This window comes from Stenella coeruleoalba (genome assembly GCF_951394435.1).
Source record: "Stenella coeruleoalba genome assembly, chromosome: 8".
NCBI lineage: Eukaryota > Metazoa > Chordata > Mammalia > Artiodactyla > Delphinidae > Stenella > Stenella coeruleoalba.
Window position 1 is genome coordinate 53,099,786 of NC_137154.1, and position 24,090 is coordinate 53,123,875.

The following is a 24,090-nucleotide window of genomic DNA, read 5'->3' on the forward strand; positions in this document are numbered from 1 at the left end:
CCTTAGACATTCCTCAAGCACTCTTTGGGGTCCTGTTTGCAGTAGGAAGTGGTCAGATGAGACGATGTCTGATGCCTTTCCTTCCATCACCTTTTTTCCCCTGCCCAGTAGAAGGTGGAGGCCCCCAGCTCCTCCCTGCATCCTTCCCCCACCCCAAGCTTACCCTACCTAAGACTTTGGACTGAGTGTCCTGTTAAAATGCAGATTTTGGTTCAGTAGATCCAGGCTGGGGCCCTGCGTTTCTAAACAGCTCCGAGACCAGACTCTGAGTAGGAAGGTGCTGGAGAACATTCTATCCTCTCTGCAGCCAAGGCACCCAGCCTGCCCCAGACCCAGGGCAGGGACTCGTCTACCATGGCCCCTGCTTCCCTTCATCCCGCACATTCCCAGTGGCTAGGGAATGACTTGGCAGGCCGGCCCTTGGATTGGGGTTCAGGCCTATGCCTGACCTTACTTCCCTCCCGCCTGTACTCCCCCAGTACACTCTCCCCACTTCTGAGCACAGGCCACCCTTGGACCTGCTGTACCCTGAGCAGGGGGCAGGGATCCTGGGTTCTGGCCCTGGCTAGGTAACCCTAGACAAGTCACTGCTCCTGTCCTCAGCGTCCCCAAATGTTCAGTTGGGCTGTACCAGATGACCCCAGAGGGCCCTCGGCCTCCAGGATGGGGTGTTGGAAAAGTGTGAAGGTAGAAACGGCTGTGATGGTAGGATATTTACGTAGAGGGCGAAGGAGCAGTTATGCGCTAAACCCCTGGCATGCCTGTGTAGCTCAGCCTATCATCTGCTTGGGTGAGTTCACATACTTCCACCTCCGCCCCAGGTGTCCTGTGGAGCGGCAGATGCTGCTGGGCACCCAGTATGTGCCATGCCCTGGGGATGTGGCTGTGCGCCCTCGAGGTCTTGCCTGAAGTCGCATAGCGAGTGGAGCCACGGTTGGCGCTGGGATCTGACGCTTCTGCCGTGCCAAGCCCCCTCCTTCTGCTCCATTAGACCAGGTGAAGGGGACAGGACTGATGTGTCTGCCTTGAGGCCTGGTGTTATTTACATGCTTCCCGAAAGTCAAAGTAATTGTTAACTTTCGGCAGATGAGGGTTGTGTCCCTTTCTAATCTCTGCTGTAACCTTGTTGAAATACAGATTTTGAAGAAACACAAGGGCTTGAGTGTAAGCCCTTATACCGCTCGCCCTCCCACTTCCGCAGTAGGCCAGGGAGAAAGGTCACGAGACCCTCAAGGACAAGATTGTGACTCAGCGGGGGGCCTGGCAGAGTGGGTCGTGTGAAGGAATGTTTGACCGGCACACGGTAGGTAGGCACTCGGTGAAGATGTGCTGAGCAAAGGACGTGCAGTTGGGGCTCAGCACATGTGGAGGTTTGAAGGGGGGCACTCCTTTGGCCCAGCTGCCGGAAGGAATGGGCTATGTCAGGAGCCTCGCCCATGCTCTTCCCCAGCGCTGCCTCTCCTGCAATCGCCAGGCTTTCCGGTCCCTCTGCCCATCAGCCGCTGGAGTCCAGGGCGTCATCCTGGGGCCACGGCCACAGAGCCAATTAACTGGGCACATCTTGTCCTAACTTATAGGCTTGGCACTTGCTTGGTAGCAAACAGAATTGCAGCCCTCAGTGTTCCGAAGCTCACTGGCCACTGGAAGCAGGGGTTCCTGGCTGGTTCCTCTCTGGGCCCCAAGCTTTGGGCACTGAGATGAAGCTCAAAGTGTGCATCCCTCTGAAGGTGGTATCAGTGGCGTTGGCGGTGGGGCAGGAGGGCTCAGCTCACTGGGAAAGGGTATTAGTCCTGGAGATACAGGGGTGGGGCGTGGGTCAAGGATTGGGGGTGCGCAAAGTACACTTGGAGGAAAAAAACATTGCAGGTTGGATGTTGGCCCTCTGTCCTTGGCCTCACAGACACAGAGAGCAAAGATTAAATATTTGTACTAGATCCAGATAAAGGATAAAGACAGGAGTTTGATTGGGGTGAAGGGGAGGGAAGAAAACTGGCAACTATGGCAAGCCTCCCCCTAGCCTCTTTGGATACCCTGTTTGTTCTCCAAAATGACCCTTTGAGGGGGGACATCATTCCCGTTGGGTATATATAGAAACTGGGGCACAGGGAAGCAAAGCATGTGAACAGCCCAGAATTATCAATACAAAACTGTTGTGTGGCAGGGCTGGGATGTGAGTCCAGATCTGTCTGATGTGTTGGCCCGTGCGCCTCTCATGTCTAGGAAGGTGTCTGTGGGAGATGGCTTGATGATGGGGACTCTGAGGCTGGAGGGAAGGGTGAACAGGCTGACATCTCTCTTCTGTCGCAGGCACTGGCTCCAGCATCCTCTCCGCCCTCCAGGACCTCTTCTCCATCACTTGTCTCAATAGGTCCAAGGTGGAAAAGCAGCTACAGGTCATCTCGGTACTCCAGTGGGTCCTGTCTTTCCTCATGCTGGGTAAGCCGGGGCTTAGAGGGTGAGGGCAGGCAGGGGCCACCTCCCCAGCAGATGTTGGAGAGGTGAGGGGTAAAAGCATCCTCCCACCTCCCACCTTTTGGGTCCCCGATCAAGTGCTCTACCCCAGGCACGCATGAGGACTCACCAAGATTCACTGGGAGGTGGTGGTATGCTTCCCATTTTATAGATAGAAAACGCAAGTCTCAGAGAGGGTAAGTAACTTGTCCAAAGTCACACAGATTTGGGTCCAGGTCTATAGGACCCCCAAAGCGTGTGCTGTTCCCACATGCTGCCCTGCCTCCCAGCAGACATTTTCCCACAGGTATGTTGCTTTGCCTTCGGGTGGTGTGGTCCTGGGATTGAGTCCTGACTCCACCACAAACAAGCTCTATGACTTTACACAGGTTCCTTGAACTCCCTGAAAGTCAGTTTCCTCATTTTGAACGTGGGGAAAACGCTGTCTCACATGTCGCACGGGGCCAGGGCGTGGTGGGCCCCCAGTGTAGGGAGCTGCTGTCGGGAAGCGCCCTCAGAGCCCCCGCCCAGGCCTCATCCACTCTCTGCTGAGCACGGTCCCCAGCTGCTTCCTGCAGCCCATTCAAGGCTTCTCCTTGTCTCTCTCAACACCTCCCACTTCAGTGCTTTGGTTGCGTCTCCGGCAGGTCCAGGTTGGTGCCCCCGTCCCCTGGGTTGCCATCCAGACCGGGGTCAGGGTACCACAGGTTGTCCAGGAGGAGGAAAGGGCCCCTGGCCTGGGCCAGGCCCTGCTCTCCCAGCAGCCTCTCCTCTTCCCCAGGCCCCAGTGTCCTCAGCATAATAAGTGACTTCCCCAGCACCTCAGGGCAGACAGACCTGTTGCCGAGCATTGTAGAGTGAGTCCCTCGGGACAGCCCGCTCTTCAGGATCGTTCGGGCCAACGGGGATCATCAGAAATTACCGTGTCAGTGCTGAGCCGCGTGCTCCCAGTAGGCGTGGGGGCCTCTGAGGCCACATTTCCCGGGCAGCAGCTGCCCCTCCCTCCCTCGGCAGGGCAGAGGGATGGGACGGGGCTTGCTATCTATAGAGCCCCCTCAGTGGACCAGGCACTTGATGTGTCTGTCTTTCCTTGACTTCCCACTTCACAGGTGAGGAAATAGGGACTCACAGAGGTTCCGTGACTCTCCGAGATGGTGAAGCTCGTTCAGAGGCAGAGTTAAGGATTAAGCGGAAGCCCAGAGCACTCACCAGGGAGTCCGGAATTAGTGGACCTGGTCTGAAATAGCCAGTCTTCACCTTGAGGCCCAAGAGCGGGCTTTAGGGGGTTCCGTGAACCCCTAAAATTAGGCGCAAAATTATATGTGAAAGTATGTTCGCATTTTTCTGGGGTGAAGGACCATCACTGTCCTCAGATTTGTGCAGAGGCATATGGGCCTCAACAAGATAAAGAAACACTGGTCTAGGGAACAGAGCAAATTAAACTGGCTCCCTGAGGGTTCAAACCTGCACCTTGGCCTGCTTGGCCAATTTTTAGAATCCCGGGAGTAGAGAGCACCGTGTAACCCCTCCATTTTCAGATGAGAAGCAGGGATCCAGTGAGGGAAGAGCCTAGCCCAGAATCACATGAGAAGGAAGTCATGGGGCCAGAACAAGACCCCATGGACTCCAGCCTCCAGGCCCCTCCCTCGTCTGCTGTACCAGCTCCCTTAGTCCCCATCTGCACCCAGAAGCCACCACTATCCCACTGTCTTAGGGAGTCGGGGCTTGGCTGGTGGGGCGCTGAGCAGCTGGTAGAACCCCAACCCGTGCAGCATGTGGCGGGGACTGGCCCCAAGCTGTAGGTTAATAATAAATCGAGCCTAACCACAGCCCAGAGACCAGCCCGGCATCTTCCCGAGCCCTTGCGTAGGTGGGAGCCAAGCCTGCTCGGATGGGCAGGTGTGCTGAGCTGCTGCTAATTATTGTCCTGAGCAGCCCTGGCCACTCGCTCCCACCGCCGCCCCAATCTACCGGCAGGCGCTCGCCTGGAGTTGCAAAGGCTGCTGTGGCCCCACGGGCCTCCCTCTCGAACAAAGTGACTCTCCTCCATTTTTGTGCCACGGATCCCTCTGGTATCTGGTAAAGACTATAAACCTTATTCAGAGTTTTAAAATGTGTACTACAAAGTACACTGGATTTCAAAGGAAATCAATGGTATTAAAATATAAATACGTACACATTAAGACATCGAATTCCACATACAGTGACACATTCTTTTTTGTTATTACGTTAAAAAGATCTAGCAGCAGGCATAATCATTACTATAATTCTTTTTCTTTTTTTTAGCCGCGTTGGGTCTTTGTTGCTGCGCGCAGGCTTTCTCCAGTTGCGGCGAGCAGGGGCTACTCTTCATTGCAGTGCGCGGGCATCTCATGGCCGTGGCTTGTCTTTGTTGTGGAGCACGGGCTCTAGGCATGCAGGCTTCAGTAGTTGCGGCACACGGGCTCAGTAGTTGTGGCTCACGGGCTCTAGAACGCAGGCTCAGTAGTTGTGGCGCACGGGCTTAGTTGCTCCGCGGCATGTGGGATCTTCCTGGACCAGGGACCGAACCTGTGTCCCCTGCATTGGCAGGTGGATTCTTAACCACTGTGCCACCAGGGAAATCCCACTATAATTCTTTTTTTTTTAAATAAATAAATTTATTTATTTATTTATTTTTGGCTGTGTTGGGTCTTTGTTTCTGTGCGAGGGCTTTCTCTAGTTGTGGCAAGTGGGGGCCACTCTTCCTCGCGGCGCACGGGCCTCTCACTGTCGCGGCCTCTCCCTTTGCGGAGCACAGGCTCCAGACGTGCAGGCTTAGTAGTCGTGGCTCACGGGCTTAGTTGTTCCGCGGCATGTGGGATCTTCCCAGACCAGGGCTCGAACCCATGTCCCCTGCATTGGCAGGCAAATTCCCAACCACTGCGCCACCAGGGAAGCTCCCACTATAATTCTTTAGTGATGAGAATAAATGATTTTTCAAGATATCCCCAACTGCCATAAATGTGATACGGAAAAACGTTTGGTTTCTATTGGCGTCACTGCCTACAGGGGCTGCTGCTAAGACTACCGTGGTCTGGTACATAAATGAAGGAAACATTAAATTTCTATAAGAGATGGGTGAAAATTAAGATGTTGGTTTTTTTCCGTATCCAAGTCCATGGATCTCCAGGTTGGACACTTATCTTTGTGTTAAGTCCTCTTCACACACTATCTCTTGTCGTCCTCCCAATACCCTGTTGGAAATCGAGGCTCAGGGATGGGCCGTGGCCAGTGAGCGGCAGGGCCCCGGCTTCATGGAAGAGCGTGTCCGTGCTCTTCCTGGGCTCCACTGCTGCGTCCCTGCCATGAGCAGCCATAGGCTGCCCGCTAACGGGCCTTGGGGAGCAGAGTTTTGAATCATCAGCTTGACTATGATGTGTGGGGGGGTGATTGTAAAGGTGGGTCCTGAACCTTCCGCATGTGGAGCCAGAAGTTGTTTGCATCTCCTGGCCCCAGGGGGGTTGGTTCCTGCTGCAGCCGCGTGATCTACAGGGATAGATCAGGGAGCCCCCTGTTCATAGTACTGGGATTAGACTCTGAGAAAGGCAGGTTGTTTGGTGGGTGTCATTCATTTTTGCTCAATAAACCTTTCCTGTGTTGGTTGCTAGGGCTGGAGAAGTTCATCTGACCTGGTTCCAGCTCCCAAGGAGCTCAGGGGCTGAAGGGCCGTCTGCTGGAAGGAGTCCAATGGGGGACGCAGATAACGATGAGACAGATGATAGGGGCTGTGGACACACAGGGGTGAGAGGGAGCGGGGCCCCCCAGCTGAGAAAGTCCAGAACTAGAATGCGGTCTCTGGACCCTCCATCTGTTCTCTTTCCTCCTCGCAGGCTGCCTTAGCACCACAGTGAGGACAGTGGGTAGGGACTCCCACCTTCCCAGAGAGCCCAGACATCTGGGCAGGGCAGCCTGGGGCTCTGCCCCCTCTGATCCCGCTACCCCTCAGCCAGAGTTAGGTGTTTGATGGCAGCTGGGTTTCCCGGCTGCTCAGACCCTAGCCTGAACCTCATGGCCCTGCCCAGGCCCACCCGGAGCACCCATCTAGCCGCTGAAGGCGCTTGGATACCTGTGGAGTCTAGGGGGCTTGTGACCCCTCTTCTAGGCCTAAGAATGGGGACCAGAGGCAAACTGCTCAACAATGTGAGTGACTTTGTAAGTGGTCTTAACTTAGTCACAGCCATTCACCAAGCTGCCTCCAGTACTTCACAGTTTGCCTTTAACAGGGTTTTACAGGCTGCAAATGCTTCCCTGGAGGCTCACCTTCCCTGTCTGTGACATCACACTCCTGAGCTGGTCCTGAAAAACTGGACACCCGGCCACTCTATGTTCACCGCCTCTCCCAAGATAGTTGTACCACTTTTAGCTCCCTTGGGGAGAGGCTAGCTCAGAGGCTTAGAACAGGACCGCGTTGTGGATGACAAGGGACCACCATTTTCCTGCCCTTAGCCTCATGGAGTGTCTGTGTCCGGCCCTCCCCTCTCCCTCGGGAAACCAGAGGAGGCTGAGCACGGTGGGAAGAAGAGAGCATGAAATGCAAAGCCAGGCAGCCCTAGAGCACCCGTGACTAGTGCAGCGCCCACCAGAGGGTGTGCCTACAACCAGGGTTGGCTTCCCTTCCTAGGCAGTGGAGGGGATGCTGGACGGAGGCCATGCTTCTCCCAAGCATGAGTACCTGTTGTCCCTGGTCCTGTGCTAAGTGACAGGGGGCAAAGAAGATGTGACCCAGCTAGTGTGGAGAATTCAGAGGTGAGAGGTCCGTGTGGGAGGACAGTATGATACCGGAGAACAGTTCCTGAGGTGAGGTCTGAGCTTAGCCTTGAAGGCTCGGTAAAAATTGGAAGGATAGAAGCTCTGATGAGGGCTTTCTGTGCCAGGTTATTCAGGCTTATGGCCGGCAGGCCCAGAATAAAGGGACCACTGGAAGCTGGTCCCAGGGAGTCTTCAAGTGTCCTGCTGGGGGTTTTGAGAGAGGGACTGATGGGCTCTGGGCTTTGGCCTAGGACTGCCTGGTGCTTGGTTATACTGGAAGGGGGCCAGCCCTCCTCCTGGGGCAGGAGTCCCACTCTCCCACCTCCCTCCAGTGGCAGTCTGGGGCTTCTAATTTTTAGTGAATCTCTAAAGCCTGGTGCAGATTTTGGACTTAATAGTCAGACTTGAGTTTGAATCCTGGCTCTGCCTCATTCCTGCTGGGTGACCTTGGGCAAGTTACCTCCCCCTGGAGCCTCAGTGTTCTCATCTCTAAAATGGGGTAAAAGTCACGCTGCCCCACACTTGAGACAGTGACTCATCCCAAGTCCTGAGACATAGAGGCACTTGGCAGGTCCCTCCCCTCGTCCACAGTCACTATGCTGGACACTCGGGTGGGGAGAACATGCCAAGAGGGGCAGAAAGAACAGCTCTAAGGACAGCTTCACAAGAGATCCACCACCTCTGGCACTGCTGCCCAGACAACATGGAGCCCACGTGCCCCTCGATGCTGGGACAGCCCATCAGAGCCTAGGAGATGAGGCTTGTGTCCCCATGAGCCGGCTCCTCCCCTGCACCCCCACCCTGCCCCCCTCCATGGCTGTGGGCTCCCTCTGCCCAGGGCCCCAGCTATGCCTAGCTTAGTGCCATGGTAAACACTCAGTCACTTGGTGACCCCGTGCCCAGAGGGGACTGAAGCCCACCCAGGGAGGACAGGCCTGACCGGGAGCCTTCTGCCTCCCCCCAGGAGTGACCTGCAGCGTCATCCTCATGTACACGTTCTGCACCGATTGCTGGCTCATTGCTGTGCTCTACTTCACCTGGCTGGTGTTTGACTGGAACACTCCCAAGAAAGGTATGAGCACAAGTCGCCCTGTCCGACCCCCTCGCCCTCGGGACACTCCCTCCTGCACAAGCTGAAGTTCCTCATCATGGGTGCTACCCCTTTTTTACTTAGCACCTACTATGTGAATAGCATTGGGCTAAGCCAGGCTGTGGTTCTGGATGGGGGGGAGGGGGGAGGTTAATAGTGGCTCTAAGGTCACATAGTGGTCCTCACGGAGCTCACACTCAGTCCAGGGTTTGCAAAATGTGAGGGAATGAACTTGGAAAGGGGCCCAGGGGGAGGGAGGAGGATGCTGCATAGGGCGCTGGTCACCTAGCTCAGGGGTTCACAGTGGCTCTGCCTGAACATCACTCTCTCCCACTCCTACTCCTTCCCAACGCTGTATTTTGTTCCCTGGAAGGTGGCAGGAGGTCACAGTGGGTCCGAAACTGGGCTGTGTGGCGCTACTTTCGAGACTACTTTCCCATCCAGGTAAAGACTTGTGGGTGTTATCTTGGGAGGGTGGGAATGGACGGGAAATCTGACTTCAAGCCTTAACCCACCCCTGCACAGTGACCGCATGTGCTGGGTTGAACCGTGTGACATCTCCCACTATGAGCATCTGTTGATACTCTACCCCACTTTATGCAGGATTTGAGGCAATTTAGGATACGTATAATGCTATACCAGGTAAAAAGAAAAATCAGGACTTCGGGGAAAATATACAAGTATTTCACCCATAAGGGTCAACAGAGTTGCAGTGGTTGAGCTTCATGGTCACCTCTGAGCTTCCTGGCAGCCAAGGCAAAAGGGGAAACATGATAGTTATTGGTCCTCATTTTGGGAAAGGAAGACGTTTGTTTATTCCTTGGGGAAACAAGAGTTGTTCTAGCATTTGGATCTAAAAGGTGTTTCAGATACTGAGATCCTGGGTGATGTAAGGAGCAGGTATAATAGCAGATATTATGGCCATTGCTTGTCTGCCTTTCAGTGAATATTAAAGTCATAACTTAAAATGGAAGTGATTGGGAATTCCCTGGTGGTCCAGTGGTTAGGACTCAGCACTTTCACTGCTGTGGCCTGGGTTCAATCCCTGGTCAGGAACTAAGATCCCACAAGCCACAAGGCGCAACCAAAAAAAAAAAAAAACAAAAGGAAGTGATTTATCAGGAGCAATACTACTAAGGTAGTCCAGGTTCATCTGGGCTGAACCAAGGATAGCAAAAGGTGTGAGGGGCTTTCTTTCCTTCTGAAGCTCTTACAGAAATATCACTTCCCTCAGTCAGTCATGGGTAGGTCACTGGGGGTCCTGGCCATGGGAATTAGGGCCCAGAAAATTTGGTGGGCACTGAATGGAGAGTGAGAGCCTAATTGCAGAAGTGCTTGGGGAAGGCTTCTGGAGGCACTGCTGCTGGAACTCCATCCTGAAGCTAGTAGCACTGAAGGGGCAGGGAAGACAATGAGAGCACCTGAGTTTGAGAAGAAGCCTGGGATGTGGCAGATGGTGAGTAGGTGGAGTGGAGAGGGAGGATCTCCATTTATTGGGAGGCTTCTAGGAGCCAGCACTTTCCCCCAAGGAGTCTGTCCTTTAACCCTCACAGTACCCTGTAAGGCGGGTATTAATTTTATCCCATTTTTACAGAAGAGGAAACTGAAGGTCAGAGAGTAGCACAGCAGAATGAGCCTAATAGGGGGTTGAGCCAAGATTCCAGTTGCTGTCTTGCCTCAAAGTCTCGGTTCTTCCCACCACAGCATGCTGCATCCCTATGCAGCAGAGCTGTAGGAAATAAGCTTGGACGAATCCTCAGGCTTCCCTCAGGCTTGGAGGACGGAGGCAGGAAAAGCAGGGCAGTCAGACCCTGGGTGAAGCCAGGGTGCAGTCTCCCCATATGAAGCTGGTTTAGACCAAGTTGATCTCTGGGTTTCCTTCCTCCTGCACCACTGGCTGCTCTGGGTCCCCCACACTGGTCTTCTGAGCACCTGCCTTCTCTGGGGCCAAACTCAAGGTCCTGACAAGATAAAAAGTGGCTTGGTCTGGCTTTCAGTTAACATTCTATCAGACCCCCTGCTGGTGGTCTGCAAGCTAGGTTGGCAGGGCAGAGGCTTCTGGGCCCTGGTGCATGTTGGTGACGCTGGTGGATTGTGGGTAACTCTGGCAGAATCCTGAAGGTTTTCCCTGCAGGGGAAAGACATGCCTATCCAGCTCACTCAGCACCCCAGCCCCGGCACACCCTAGCTGCTGAGGTAACCCAGCAGAAATCGGTGGGGTTTGAAAGTGGAGGCAGCGTGTGTGCATGCGGAAGTGTGCATGACACGGGGTGGTGTATGTTTGCTGTTGTGAGTCAGCAACTGAGACATCCTGGCGTGCTGCCTGGGGGAGGTGGCCAGGTAACCCTACATTTCTCCGCTGCACTCACAGGACCAGCTCCCTCTGCCCATTCCAGCCTGAGCCCAGTTTTCCCAGGACCTTTGGGGTCAGAATTCCTGCTCCTCCCTTTCCCTGACCCCATCTCTCTGGCTGCAAGGAATCCAAGGCTGTTGTTGCTGGGAGGATGTTGCATCATAGGACCCAACCCTCTCATTTTGGAGGTGAGGAAACTGAGTCCCAAAGAGGGGCAAGGACTGGTCCCAATTGCACAGTGACTCCATGCCAAGGCCAGTACTAGAATCCAGGCCCCAGGTTCTTTCCCACTGGATCCCTACTGCCTGTTTCTCTGCGAAAGATCCAATCCCAGACTTCCCCACTGGATTGAGCCCCACCCCGTGGGTCTTCCTCCCTCTGCTTTGCTGTTGGAGACCTGGGTTGAGGTCCTGGCCTGTCGCTCTATTCGCTGGCCAGCACTGTTGCTCCCCATGTATTGCTGGGCCCCTGCAGGGCATGGGGACACAGAAGAATCAGCCCTGGTCCCTGCCCTTGGCTGGGCTCACCCTCTAATGGATCTTGCTAGATTCTGTCACTTTCTGCCCATGGGACCGTGGGCATGCTTTCTGAAGCTCACTGAGCCTCATTACCCTCATCTGTGAAATGGAGCTGCTCATATGCTAAAAAGTGGTAAATTATGGTTGGAGGTGAGGGATTATATGCTCTTTCTCTCTGCTAGGGCCCTTACCTTGGGGGCCAGGCCCCAGAGTGGCCTGCCCCTCAGGAAGCCTCTTCAAGGCCAGTAGCTCCCCCAATCCAGAACAGGATGACCTGATGACCGCTGGTCAGTGCTGGGACAGACAGGTACCCTTCCCCACTGATCTCTGCCCTTCCCGAAGAACCAAAACAAAACCCCGTGTCCCTTATCTCACCTCTGTTCCAAGAAGACAGCTGGGAGTTGGAGCCACGTGACACATGTGAGCTGGCCCTGGGAGGGCCCCTAGGCACCAGGACCAAAGCCAAGCTGGGCCTGAGGCATTTATGCCTCAGCCTGGGCTCTGTGCTTGCTGCTGGTTGACCTTGGCCAAGCCCCTGCCCCTTGGGGCCTCAGGCTCTTCTTCTGTGCGTAGAGGGTTTGGCCTTAGTGACCTGATGTCAGGGCTGATGCTCTGTGGAGTCGTGTATGACCCTCCTGTCCCACCCCCTTTTCCCAGCCTCTTGCCAATGGTTGGGTAATGATTTCTAACTGTGCCCACCCACCCCTCCCCACTCCCTTATTGGTGAAGCTCTTTGCTCTTTGCCACCAGGGCAGCTCAGCTGGCCCAGAGAGCATCCCTTCTCCCAGCAGAGGTGGGGCTCACGTGTTAACAGCAGCCACCAGGACCCCCAGCTGCCTGGAAGAGGAGTGGGCAGTGCCCGGGTCACCTCTCCTCGAGAGATGGGCAGGATCTTTGGAGAAGAGACTAGGAAACACTCTCTGAGCTTATAGTCACCTATCTGTCCAACTGCCTCATTTCACAGATGGACCTACTGAGGCCCAGAGAGGAGGGACTGTCCCAAGGTCACAAAGCAAGTCAGGAGCAGGGCTGGTATAGAAACCAAGGCTGTGTCTGCTTCAGGACCTGTGTTCTCATTCCTTTGTTCCCCTGCCGTGGTGCCCCACTGTGTCAGCTTAGGCGAGTCTTCGTTCCTCTCTGGTTCTGAGTTTCCTCCTCTGTATGGTGCCAGGCTGGGACAAGGCTATCTGAACACCCTACCTGCCCGGGGAGGCAGGGTGGGAGGGGCGACTTGCCAGGAATGTGTCCCAGGCTCATGTCAGCCAGCAGGCCTGACCTGGGCAACCCCTTGGGCTGAGACTTTGCCATGGGTAAACAGTCAGGGGACACGAGAGCAGGTATGTCAACAGAGCCTTCATCAGCAGTGTCCTTCCTCCTCCCTCCTGAATGGACACTCTGTCCACCCATGGCGAGGGGAGTGTGGCATGAAGACAGATCAAAGCCGTATCAGAGGCCCGTCCTTTTCTGGGTGCTGCCCCAAGGGCCATTAACCTGCACTGTGCCCCAGGGCACCTCATTTAACCAACGTCCCACCAGATAGAGGCTTGGGGGAGGGAGGAAATGATCTAAAGAGCTAGCTAGGGTTCCGCCAGGTGGCCCACCTGTATCCCAGGTCCAGGGAAAAGCACAGCTGGGTGGCCTAGTCTAGCGGTGGAGGATGATTTGCTGTGACCTCCGGGGAAGCAGCAACTCCTTTCTCTAGGTCTTAGTCTCTACCTTGTAATCAAAGGAATGGCCCAGATCAGGGGTCTTCCACCCCATCCTGTGCTGGGGGCTCCCAGGCCCAGCCATCAACTCAGGAGCAAGTTTCCAATGCGGTACTGGCTGCCTCCGCTCTCACCTCAGCGCCTTCCTTGCCCATGGAAACCGGGACAGGGTGCTTTCTCCTTCTGGCTTTCCCGAGAGCTAACGCGGTAGGGCAGACGTGCTCTCTGCGGCAAAACCTCAGAACAACCACTTCTCGAAGCGCGTGTAAAGCTGGGCTTCCCCCACCTCACTGGCCGTGGATTCAGCTGCTGCTCTTCCCCATTTATGTGGTGGGCAGCTAAGGATTACTTGGGGATTTGAGCGGCTTTAATCTGCTCGCCAAAGGCAAAACGGGAGAAAGAGTACAAATGCCCCAAGCAACAGGGTACGACACGGGGTCTTTCTCACAGTCACACGTACGGGCAGTTACAGAGCTGGGAGGGGTGCCAGCCACCCTCACTCCCATCCCCTTCTGGCCTCTATCACCTGAAGATTCAGATTTCAGTTTCCCGGAGGCCAACTGCACCCCACGCCCCCCAAACTGAGCGCGGGGTTCTTCCCTCAGTCAGGGAGTTCCCAAATCTGGAGTCATAGAAAACCCAGGCTCTTGACATTCTGCCAGTGGCCAGGGGCTCTGCTCCAGCTGGCACCAGCGCGGGGCAGGGGGAACCTTGAAGCACTGCAGGTGGGAATGTCATCAGTGCCACTTCTCCAGAGGGAGGGCAGCCCACCGGACCAAAACGGTCATACCCTTTGACCCGGGAACTGTCTTTCTTGATGTTTGTCTCAAGAATGCAAGCAGATATGAGGACAAAAATAAGGTATTTATGGAAGCATTATTTCTGAGGGAAATTTTAGAAGCTTTTTAAAGGCCCATCAGCCAGGGTTTGATTACAATTCTATTCCATGTAGCATAGCCGTGAGAAGACATGCTACTGAGGGATTTTGATAAGGAAAAATAGCTATGATATGCTTGGGAGGTAATTATTTCAAAATCATATCAACCATATGACCTCAGTTTTGTGTTAAACAGAACATTTGGCTATTTGAGTAGAAGAAAAGCTCACCAGAGTCAGAGCGGTTTATCTGGTTGGCGGTATGACAGGTGCTTTGGATTTTCTCCCTACTTTCCCATAGTTTTAAAATTCTCTGATTATTCATTAGTTTTCTAATCCTAAAAGAAAGTGAAGTTTTTCTGAACAAGATGCCAATCCTCTCCATCCCTCTCGGCACCCTCCACCCCATCATGTTTCCTGTGATACTGGGTCGGTGCCTCTTGCTGCTCAGGGTTTAGGGAAACTTTGCACCATCCAACCCACCGTCCAAGCCACCAGTCCCAGGGCGGGAAGGCAGTCATCCTTTAGAGCATCCAGGACACCTTTGTTGATGGCGCCACAGGTGAGCGACTCCAGCTGTACGGCTGACCTCCCCTGCCCGCAGTGTGGCTGGCACAAGGGCTGTGGCCCGTCCTCTGCTTCCTGCATCAGAGCCTGAGCTGAGTCTGGCTGTCTGGAAGGAGGTTTCCATTCAGGCCAGCTGCACTGTCCCTTCTCTGGCCAAAGAAAGGGACTTGGACTTTATGCCAGTGGAAGCTGGACATCCCTCTTGATCTGAGAGTGACAGGAGTTGCACTGGGGTTTCAGAGCAGTCACTCTGGCTGTGGTGAGGAGGATGGGCCCAGAGAGAGGGAATGCAGGAGGCTGGCAGAGTGCAATTAAGAGGACCTGGTATGTTCGGCTGGAGAAATAAGGGGAATGAGGGAGAAAGTTTCCCACGCCCTTCCCAGGGACTCGAAGTCCAAATGGTGACTTGCAAGTACCCGGCACCGAGAACCCAGTGATGAGAGTCTGAGGTCGGAGGAGAGAGTCAGTCCAGTCCTTCAGGCCCAGGCTTCCAGGGGCCAGGGCACACCTAGTGCCTCCCCTACCTCTGGGTGTGCCCCAGTACTCCTCTCTTGGCCAGCTTCCTCTGACCTGAGGTCTTCCCTGCAGCTGGTGAAGACACACAACCTGCTGACCACCAGGAATTACATCTTCGGATACCACCCCCACGGCATCATGGGCCTGGGTGCCTTCTGCAACTTCAGCACGGAGGCCACAGAAGTGAGCAAGAAGTTCCCTGGCATAAGGCCCTACCTGGCCACGCTGGCTGGCAACTTCCGGATGCCAGTGCTGAGGGAGTACCTGATGTCTGGAGGTGAGAATCCAGACATGTCCTGCGTGTCCCTGCCTGAGCCACTCCATTGGCCAGGAAGCCAACCCACCGTGCCCTGGTGCCTGGTCCTGTGTTGGAGACGTGGTCTGCTGAGGCACAGTGGGTCAGGGCTGAGTGGGAGAGCTGTTCATACAATCTTCAGGGTTCAACTAGGATAACATCTTCCCTAGAAAGCCTTCTCTGACCCCTTTTCTGGGCATCCCCAGCCCCTGTGCTGCCCTTTGCACGATTTAATCATCGTCCATGACTCTCATTATCCATCCACCTTGATCCCCACCAGCCTGACTTACTGGGATTCCCTAGCACCTGGCACCAGCATGACACAGTTAGGACCTCAGGGAACGTTTGCCAAATGAATGCATTCCCTAAACAACCTTGTGTCATTGTCCCCACTTTACAGATAAGTAAGCTGAGGCTCAGAAAAAGGAATGGCTTACGTGGGGCCATACCTCCAAGTGGCTGGGTTAGGTCTGGGACCCAGGTTCACGGCTCTGTCTATATTTGACCATGTGCAGGGGGTAGGGAGTGCATCCATGGGCAGCCCTGACTGTGTGTCCCCCCTCCACTCCCCAGGCATCTGCCCTGTGAACCGGGACACCATAGACTACTTGCTTTCAAAGAATGGGAGTGGCAATGCCATCATCATCGTGGTGGGGGGCGCGGCCGAGTCCCTGAGCTCCATGCCTGGCAAGAACGCAGTCACCCTGCGCAATCGCAAAGGCTTTGTGAAACTGGCCCTGCACCATGGGTGAGTGCCTCCCAGAACACGTGTGCGCGCGCATGCGCACACCTGTCAACAGTTCTGCGCAGCCCAGGGCAGCAGCTCCTTGCCTCCTGAAGGCAGAACCCAGACCCCAGGAAGGCAGAGAAGGGGGTTAGCTATCCTGTGGGGAAGGGGAGGTTGGAGCCCAGAGGTTCAGGCCAGGGTTGCCCAAGCTCAGGCTGGGCAGCCAAGTGGGCAAAGATGCAGCCTGGGTCTCCTGGGCCCTGGCAGGTGGGCTGAGAGGCCAGCCAAGCCCAGAGGCAGCACTGTGCCCCAGGGCCAGAGCGTGTCATGCAGCTAGGAGAGCGAAAGGCCAGGAAGGAGGGTGTTGTGGCCCGAAATATCAAGGAAGCCTTCTTGGAGGGGTAACCCTGGGGACAGGCAGAGAAGAGCTAGGCAGCTTGATTTCTCCGACCTTTTCTAGGGGTACATTCTGGATAGCCACCTGTTCAGCACATTTCACTGGACAAAGCGCATTTACTTCTACGGTCCCGTTTGATTCTCCTGCAAAATCCTGCAGGGATGCCATCCCCATTTTCCACTTGAGAAAACCGAGTGAGGCTATAGTGGCCTGGTCAGGGACACATTGTAAAGCCCTGACATGCTCCCCAGTCACTAACAGGGGCAGAGGGCCTGTCCCCGTCTGGCAGCGAGGGGACATGTGGTCTGGGGTCCCCCGGGTGATTCTTGTGCACCCCTGACAGAGGGGAGTTCAGCTGGCGTCTGGGGCCTCTAGGGCCGCCAGGAGGAACTGAAGCCAGTGATTGGGCTATGACAGACCCTGGCCTCTCCCTTCCAGAGCCGACCTGGTTCCCACCTACTCCTTCGGGGAGAATGAGGTGTACAAGCAGGTGATCTTTGAGGAGGGCTCCTGGGGCCGATGGGTCCAGAAAAAGTTCCAGAAGTACATTGGCTTCGCCCCGTGCATCTTCCATGGCCGAGGCCTCTTCTCCTCCGACACCTGGGGGCTGGTGCCCTACTCCAAGCCCATCACCACCGTGGGTGAGCCCCCCTTCCTCCAGACCCTGAACTCGGGTGCCACAGCTAGTTTAGTGGCAGAGTTAGGATTCAAATCCATCCCTGGCTCTGATGTCCATGCCCTGAACCATGAGGACGTGGACCTGTTTGGGTGCTGATGGGAATGATCGTTGCGGGAGGGGGATAGGGGATAGTTCCATTACCACGAGCTAAGCTGTGCTAGATGAGAAAACAGGACTCAGCAATTCTGTGTTTTCAGAGCCCAAGTCTATCAGGGAAGACCCCCTTACAGCAAAGACCAATAGGGGGTGTGAGGAGGACGTGCAGGGTGCTCTGGAGGGTCATAATGGACCCCAGGGAGGAGGTGACTCTTTTTTTTTTTATAATTTTATTGTTTTACTTTTGGCTGTGTTGGGTCTTTGTTGCTGCGCGCGGGCTTTCTCTAGTTGCGGCGAGCGGGGGCTACTCTTCGTTGTGGTGCACGGGCTTCTCATTATGGTGGCTTCTCCTGTTGTGGAGCATGGGCTCTAGGCACATGGGCTTCAGTAGTTGTGGCACACGAGCTCAGTAGTAGTGGCGCACAGGCTTAGCTGCTCTGCGGCATGTGGGATCTTCCCGGACCAGGGCTCGAACCCGTGTCCCCTGCATTGGCAGGCGGATTCTTAACCACTGCGCCACCAGGGAAGTCCCTGTGACTCTTACACTATTGGCTGAATAGGAATTATCCTGAAAAAGAGGGGAGGAAGAGACATTTTGTCAGAAACAATAGCCTAAATGAGGTTCCTGCAGCAAGATTGTATAGATATTTGAGGAACAGATGCAAATCAATATACCTGGAGCAGAAGCCTGTGAGAAGCGTAGCAAAAAAACTGGCTGCACTTCGCCCCCAGCTGTGTTGTTTTGCGTTCATATGAGACAGTTTAGAGGATTCCAAAGAATTATCTATTGTAGGAGTATGTGTGTCTGTGTGCGTCTGTTAATGGTTCACAATCTAGAGATCACATAAGAGCATGGAGGCCGCAAGCCATGGACTTCAGGGGCCAAAGCTCACATAGATACTTTGAGTTCTTATCAGGGCCAGATGTTTTGCTTTGTACTTTTTCCAGAGAGATCAACTTCCTGCATTTTAGGTCACACGATCCAGACTCACCCTTGACTCTTGTTACACACAAATCCCATACCAGGTCTGACGTCTGTGAGGCAGCGGGGACATTTCCATGCACGGGGTGGCTGGAGAGGGACGGGGTCTAGTGGACGGCGTGAAGGCGTTTGCTCCTCACCTTAAGAATGGAAAACTGGGGAGTTTCCTGGTGTCCTAGTGGTTAGGATTCTGGGTTTTCATTGCTGTGGCATAGCCCTATAAGGAAGGATCCCCATGTGATAGGTGAGGAAACTAAGGCGCAGAGAGGTGAAGTGATGTGCCCAGAGCGGGGCAAAAGCAAAGCCATTACCTGATCCCACACCTCTCACAGGAGCTCCCAGCTGAGTACTGGACTTGATCCTATCTGCTGCTTAGTGGCTATGCGGCCTTGGTCAGGTCCCTTCCCGTACCACTGGGCCCCAGTCTTCTCACCTGTAAAAGGGACAGCCTGCACTGGAGCACATTCAGCACAGTTCCTGACAGGCGGCTGGCACGTAGCGCAGGGTCGCTACCATCGGCGTTATGGTGGATGCCCGGGGAGCGTGGGCCGAATGGCACTGACTAACCAGAGGCCTGTGCCCCATCCCTGCAGTGGGTGAGCCCATCACTACCCCCAAGCTGGAGCACCCGACCCAGCAGGACATCGACCTGTACCACGCCATGTACGTGGAAGCCCTGGTGAAGCTCTTCGACCAGCACAAGACCAAGTTCGGCCTCCCGGAGACCGAGGTCCTGGAAGTGAACTGAGCCTGTCCGCGGGGGACAGCTTCTGGGAGGAACCAGCTGCAAATCGTTTTCTACCAAGTTCTCTAGTGCTTTTTGTTCTGTAAATGTGAAAGCGTCATGGGTGTCTGTGGGTTATTTAAAAGAAATTATAATAATTTTGTTAAACCATTACAATGTTAGGTCTTTTTTTAAGAAGGAAAAGTGAATGTTTCAAGCTCTTTCACTTCCAATTTGTCCTGTTCTAGGTGGTGGCTGACCCATCTGGGCCTTTATGGTTTCTCAACCAACCCCTCTTCTCTCCTTCCCAAAATTACAGAGAAAACTCAGTCCTGGTTAACTGGGGAAGAAGGACAGCCATTAGTGACTCAGGCCAGTTAGATTATTTGCCCTTTGTCCCTGGGGGATGAGGGGCCAGAATCTTCCTCTAATACAAACATCTCTACAGCCGGCTACCCCACGCTTGACTGCACGACCAGCTGCTTCTGCCAAGGGGAAGACTCAGAGGCAACAGGGGTCCCCACTTTCAAAAGCTCAGGGATAAACGTCTGGAATATTCAAGCTCAATTCTCCTCTCTGCCACCCCCCACGGCCCCAGTCTCTGAAATCTGAGCCTGGACTGGCCTCCAGAGAGAGGATGGAGGTGGCGGTGATCCCAGGCTGGGGGATGGAGCTGCCCAGTTTAATCATCTCTTGGATTACCAAGCCCCACCACGTTCTGGTTGGAGTGCTGGTTTTCCTCAGGGAGCTGATGACATGGACCCAGCACAGACCCCGCATTGGCCTAAATCACATACTTCTCAGTGGCCTAGGTTTGTTTAACCCACACCCTCAGTAGTGGATGTGGGCGAGGGGTCCCATTTCCTGTTTCCAGAGGGACCTGGCCTTCTGAGCAGCAGATTGGTCCAGAGCAGAAGTTCCCCAAACCCAAACCTCATATATTTGTGCCTTTCTGAGAGGGGGCCAGGGAGGAAATCTAGTCCTTTGTGTATTCTGTTTTCTCTTGATGAGATCATTATACCATGTCAGACTTTTGTATATTCCTAAATGAATAAATGAAAATGAGTGTCCTCTATGAGTTATTGCAGGGGCCGCATCTGCATCTTGCCGCTGACACTTGGGGAGACCACCGCCCCCACCGGGCTGCCTGCTGAGCCCTCTCCCCCTTGCTTCTTTGGCCCACATGGCCCTGTGTGGTGTATTAGTTATTAATTGCTGTGTAATAAATTACTCCAAAACTTAGTGGCTGTTGGGACTTCCCTGGCAGTCCAGTGGTTAAGACTCTGCACTTCCAATGCAAGGGGCACGGGTTCCATCCCTGGTTGGGGAACTAAGATCCCACATGCCACTGCAGCACAGCCAAAAAAAAAAACAACAACAACAAAAAAACAGAACTTAGTAGCTGCAAACAACAGTGTTCACTTTCTGAGGGTCAGTAATCAAGGTACAGCTTAGCTGGGGCCTCTGCTTCAGGGTCTCACACAAGGCTACAATCAAGGTATCAGCCGGGCTGTGATCATCCCAAGGCTTGACAGGGGAGGATCCACTTCCAAGGCCATTCTTTTGGCTGTTGGCGGGATTCACCTCTTCACTGGCTTTGACCAGAGGCCACTCCCAGTTCCTTGCCACACTGGCCTCTCAGTAGAGTAGCTCACAGCGTGGCAGCTGCTGCATCAGAGAGAGTAAGCAAGAAGAAGCAGAGAGAGTGCAAACAGAAGCCACAGCCTTCTAGAACCTAATCTTGGAAGTGATAACCTATCCTTTTGCCATATTCTCTTCATTAGATGCAAGTCACTAGGTCCAGCTCACGCTCTTGAGGATTACACACGGAGTGAACGCCAGGAGGCAGGGCTCACTGGAGCCCCTTCACAGCTGCCTTCCACCTGTGGTAAAGGCTACTGTCCTGCTGTAAGGTCCTAGAATAGCTGAGCTGGAAAGGTCCATATGGGTCACTCAACCATGTTCCTTGCCCCTGGCCTCAGTTATACCACAAAGAGGGAGGCCTGGCCTGCTGTCACTCTAGTGATTTCATACCACACCTGGATCTCACAACATGCCACCTCTCTCTGTTCTAATTCCATTCAGTTCAATGAGTACCAAGTACCTGGGGGAACCCTTCCCACCTGAGACTGAAGTGACTTTCCCACTTCCCACTACCTAATGCCTGTCTTTACCATTCACCTCAGGGACCATTCCTCTGGGCCAGAAGCTGTGAGCTGGCTGCGTGGGAGCAGAAACAAACATTGGAAACAGCTGAGGATATGCAGGGTGGTCAGAGCTGTGATGGAGAGGCCCCTAATCCAACCTGGGGTGCCTCATTGATCTGGGGCCCCAGCCTGAGCTGGGACTCAATGGGTGACTGGAAATTTGCCAGGAAGGAGCTGAAGGGCAGAGCAGCAAGTGCAAATGGGGGAGGCTGCTGACTTGAACCACTGAGAGGTGGTGGTGGAGAGGTCTGCAGTGGGGCTTCCCATGGGAGGGCAGGGAGCTGGCTTCTCCAGAGTTTTTCGGTGGGGAGGAGGGCAGGGCAGAGAAGAGGTGCCCTGGAGGCCAACAGAGGCTAGATTCTGTAGCTCCAAGCAGGTCTTAGGCCTCAGGCCACAGAGCCCAGGTTAGAGGACAGACATTTCCTTTAGGATGGAGGAAAGGCCCATTTTCTGATGCATCTCAGCCCCATACCAGCCCCAGCCTGAGGCTAGCCATGACCCCCATCATCTGGCTCCAGGCTAAACTAGGCCAACCCACAAACATAGGCCGTTATTCTCAGCATTAATTTTGTGAAGATTGGATACCCACTGTGCATCAGGGAACTCCACCATCTCTGCCTGGGAACGGGAACAGTAACCAGGCCCCAAGTCTTGGAGGGGCCACCCAGGGCAACGTAAGCTCGGCCCTCTGTATCCATGGGTTTTGCATCTGCAGATGCATAGCGCCAACTGTACTACTCTATTTTATATGAGGGACTTGAGCATCCTCTCATTTCGTTATCCACTGGAGGGAGGGGAGTGGAGTAGGGGTGGAGGGCTCTATAACCGATCCCCTGCAAATAGCAAGCGTGTCTAGCAGCCAGCTGTGCAGAGCAGAGGCATGCCTCGCTCTAAGCTGCGTGTGGTGAACTCTAGGTAAATGCTGTGAACATTGCCTTGGGTTGGGAGTTGTTACCTTGGGAGAGGGAACTGGAAACTCCTTTTCCAGAAGACCCTCTGCCTTTGGACGGTGGGAGTGCGGCTGCTGTCTCAGCCTGAAGGTCAGTTCCATGATGCTGCTTGTTGTTCCCAGATACGGCCACCAGGGGGCACTGAGGACAGGTCTGAGGCGAACGCTGCGCAGCTTCCTAAGCTTTCTTTTCACATTATGACGCTTATCTAGCTCCTACCCAGGGCTAGAAGCTAGAGATAAATAAAATCACAGACTCCCAAAAGCTGAGCGATAGACAGAAATTTAACATTCACCGTGAGCAATTCCTCCTAACCTGGGAAACTTGGCACAGAAAGGCCAACAGACTTGCCCCTAATTACTCAGCAAATCAACATTCACTGAATTCCTCCTCTTGACAGGGAACGAGGGGCTTCCAAATTGAATGTCCCCGGTTCTCAGGTGCTTGAAATGTAATAAGGGCGACAGAAACGTAAAGCACTCATCTTTTAAAAAACCTTTGCCTCCTTTTATATTCCCTGTCTGGTTCTAGATGTCACAACTGCCCACCATCAGCACAACCAGCCTCCAGTCGTGGTGGGCTCTTCGCTCCTCCCCCTTCCCTGCCCCCCACTCCCATAGCTGCTTGCTGATGCTGATGCTGACATTTTTGTCTCTCAAATCATTTCCTCCTTTCTCATCCCTGATAACATATACGAATGAGTGTGGGATCCAGCCTGTGACATTGCCCTTACCAGCTGCATTATCATGTCACTTAACCTTTCTGAACCTCAGCTTCCTCATCTATAAATGGGAATAATCTATATTCCTGAGTAAATGAGATAATAGGTATATAAATATAGGATATAAAAATGAAATATATTCATCCAGCTCTCTCAACAGGAAATAATAGCTGTGATCATCATCATCATCATCATCATACCCTTACTGGGTTTCCCGGACCTATTAAATTGAGCTCCCTGTTTCCAGGCCTCTCTCCAGCTCGCTGTTCCTGCAGCAAAGTGGCCAGTCTTCCTTATTTTTTTTTTTTAAATAAAAGCTTTATTGAGATATAATTCATGTATCATAAAGCCCATCCTTTTCAAGTATGTACTACAGTCAACTAATCTATGACAAAGGAGGCAAGGATATACAATGGAGAAAAGACAGTCTCGTCAATAAGTGGTGCTGAGAAAAGTGGACAGCTACATGTAAAAGAATGAAATTAGAACACTCCCTAACACCACACACAAAAATAAACTCAAAATGGATTAAAGACCTAAATGTAAGACCGGACACTATAAAACTCTTAGAGGAGAACATGGGAAGAACACCCTTTGACATAAATCACAGCAAGATATTTTTTGACCCACCTCCCAGAGTAATGGAAATAAAAACAAAAATAAACAAATGGGACCTAATGAAACTTAAAAGCTTTTGCACAGGAAACTATAAACAAGACGAAAAGACAACCCTCAGAATGGGAGAAAATATTTGCAAATGAATCAGTGGACAAAATCTCCAAAATATATAAACAGCTCATGCAGCTCAATATTAAAAAAACAAAAAACGGGCAGAAGACCTAAATAGACATCTCTCCAAAGAAGACATACAGATGGCCAAGAAGCTCATGAAAAGCTGCTCAACATCACTAATCATTAGAGAAATACAAATCAAAACTATAATGAGGTATCACCTCACACCGGTTAGAATGGGCATCATCAGAAAATCTACAAACAACAAATGCTGGAGAGGGCGTGGAGAAAAGGGAACCCTCTGTTGGTGGGAATGTAAATTGATACAGCCACTATGGGGAACAGTATGGAAGTTCCTCAAAAAACTAAAAATAGAACTACCATACAACCCAGCAATACCACTACTAGGCATATACCCCGAGAAAACCATAATTCAAAAAGAGTCATGTACCACAATGTTCATTGCAGCTCTATTTACAATAGCCAGGACATGGAAGCAACCTAAATGTCCATCGACAGACAAATGGATAAAGAAGTTGTGGTACATATATACAATGGAATATTACTCAGTCATAAAAAGAAATGAAATTGGGCCATTTGTAGAGACGTGGATGGACCTAGAGCCTGTTATACAGAGTGAAGTAAGTCAGAGAGAGAAAAACAAATATCATACATTAACGCGTATGTGTGGAATCTAGAAAAATGGTACAGATGAACCGCTTTGCAAGGCAGA

At 53.1% G+C, this 24,090-nt stretch overlaps 1 protein-coding gene across 3 annotated transcripts in view; it reads left to right on the forward strand.

Moving 5' to 3' along the window:
- The window catches only part of DGAT2 (diacylglycerol O-acyltransferase 2), a 32,053-nt gene extending 12,287 nt beyond the window's left edge, over positions 1 to 19,766 (forward strand). The window contains exons 1-8 of one of the 3 annotated variants that reach the window (XM_079930227.1): positions 1,244 to 1,303; positions 2,308 to 2,436; positions 8,186 to 8,293; positions 8,685 to 8,755; positions 14,920 to 15,124; positions 15,716 to 15,890; positions 16,705 to 16,907; positions 18,617 to 19,766. In XM_079930227.1, the coding sequence (XP_079786353.1) occupies positions 2,430 to 2,436; positions 8,186 to 8,293; positions 8,685 to 8,755; positions 14,920 to 15,124; positions 15,716 to 15,890; positions 16,705 to 16,907; positions 18,617 to 18,771 (924 nt within the window). In that variant the 5' untranslated portion in view covers positions 1,244 to 1,303; positions 2,308 to 2,429 and the 3' untranslated portion in view covers positions 18,772 to 19,766. Of the gene's footprint in view, positions 1 to 1,243; positions 1,304 to 2,307; positions 2,437 to 8,185; positions 8,294 to 8,684; positions 8,756 to 10,507; positions 10,853 to 14,919; positions 15,125 to 15,715; positions 15,891 to 16,704; positions 16,908 to 18,616 lie in introns of those variants that run through there. The other 2 variants (XM_079930225.1, XM_079930226.1) reach the window with 2 other exon arrangements.
- The last annotated feature ends 4,324 nt before the right edge of the window (positions 19,767 to 24,090 follow it).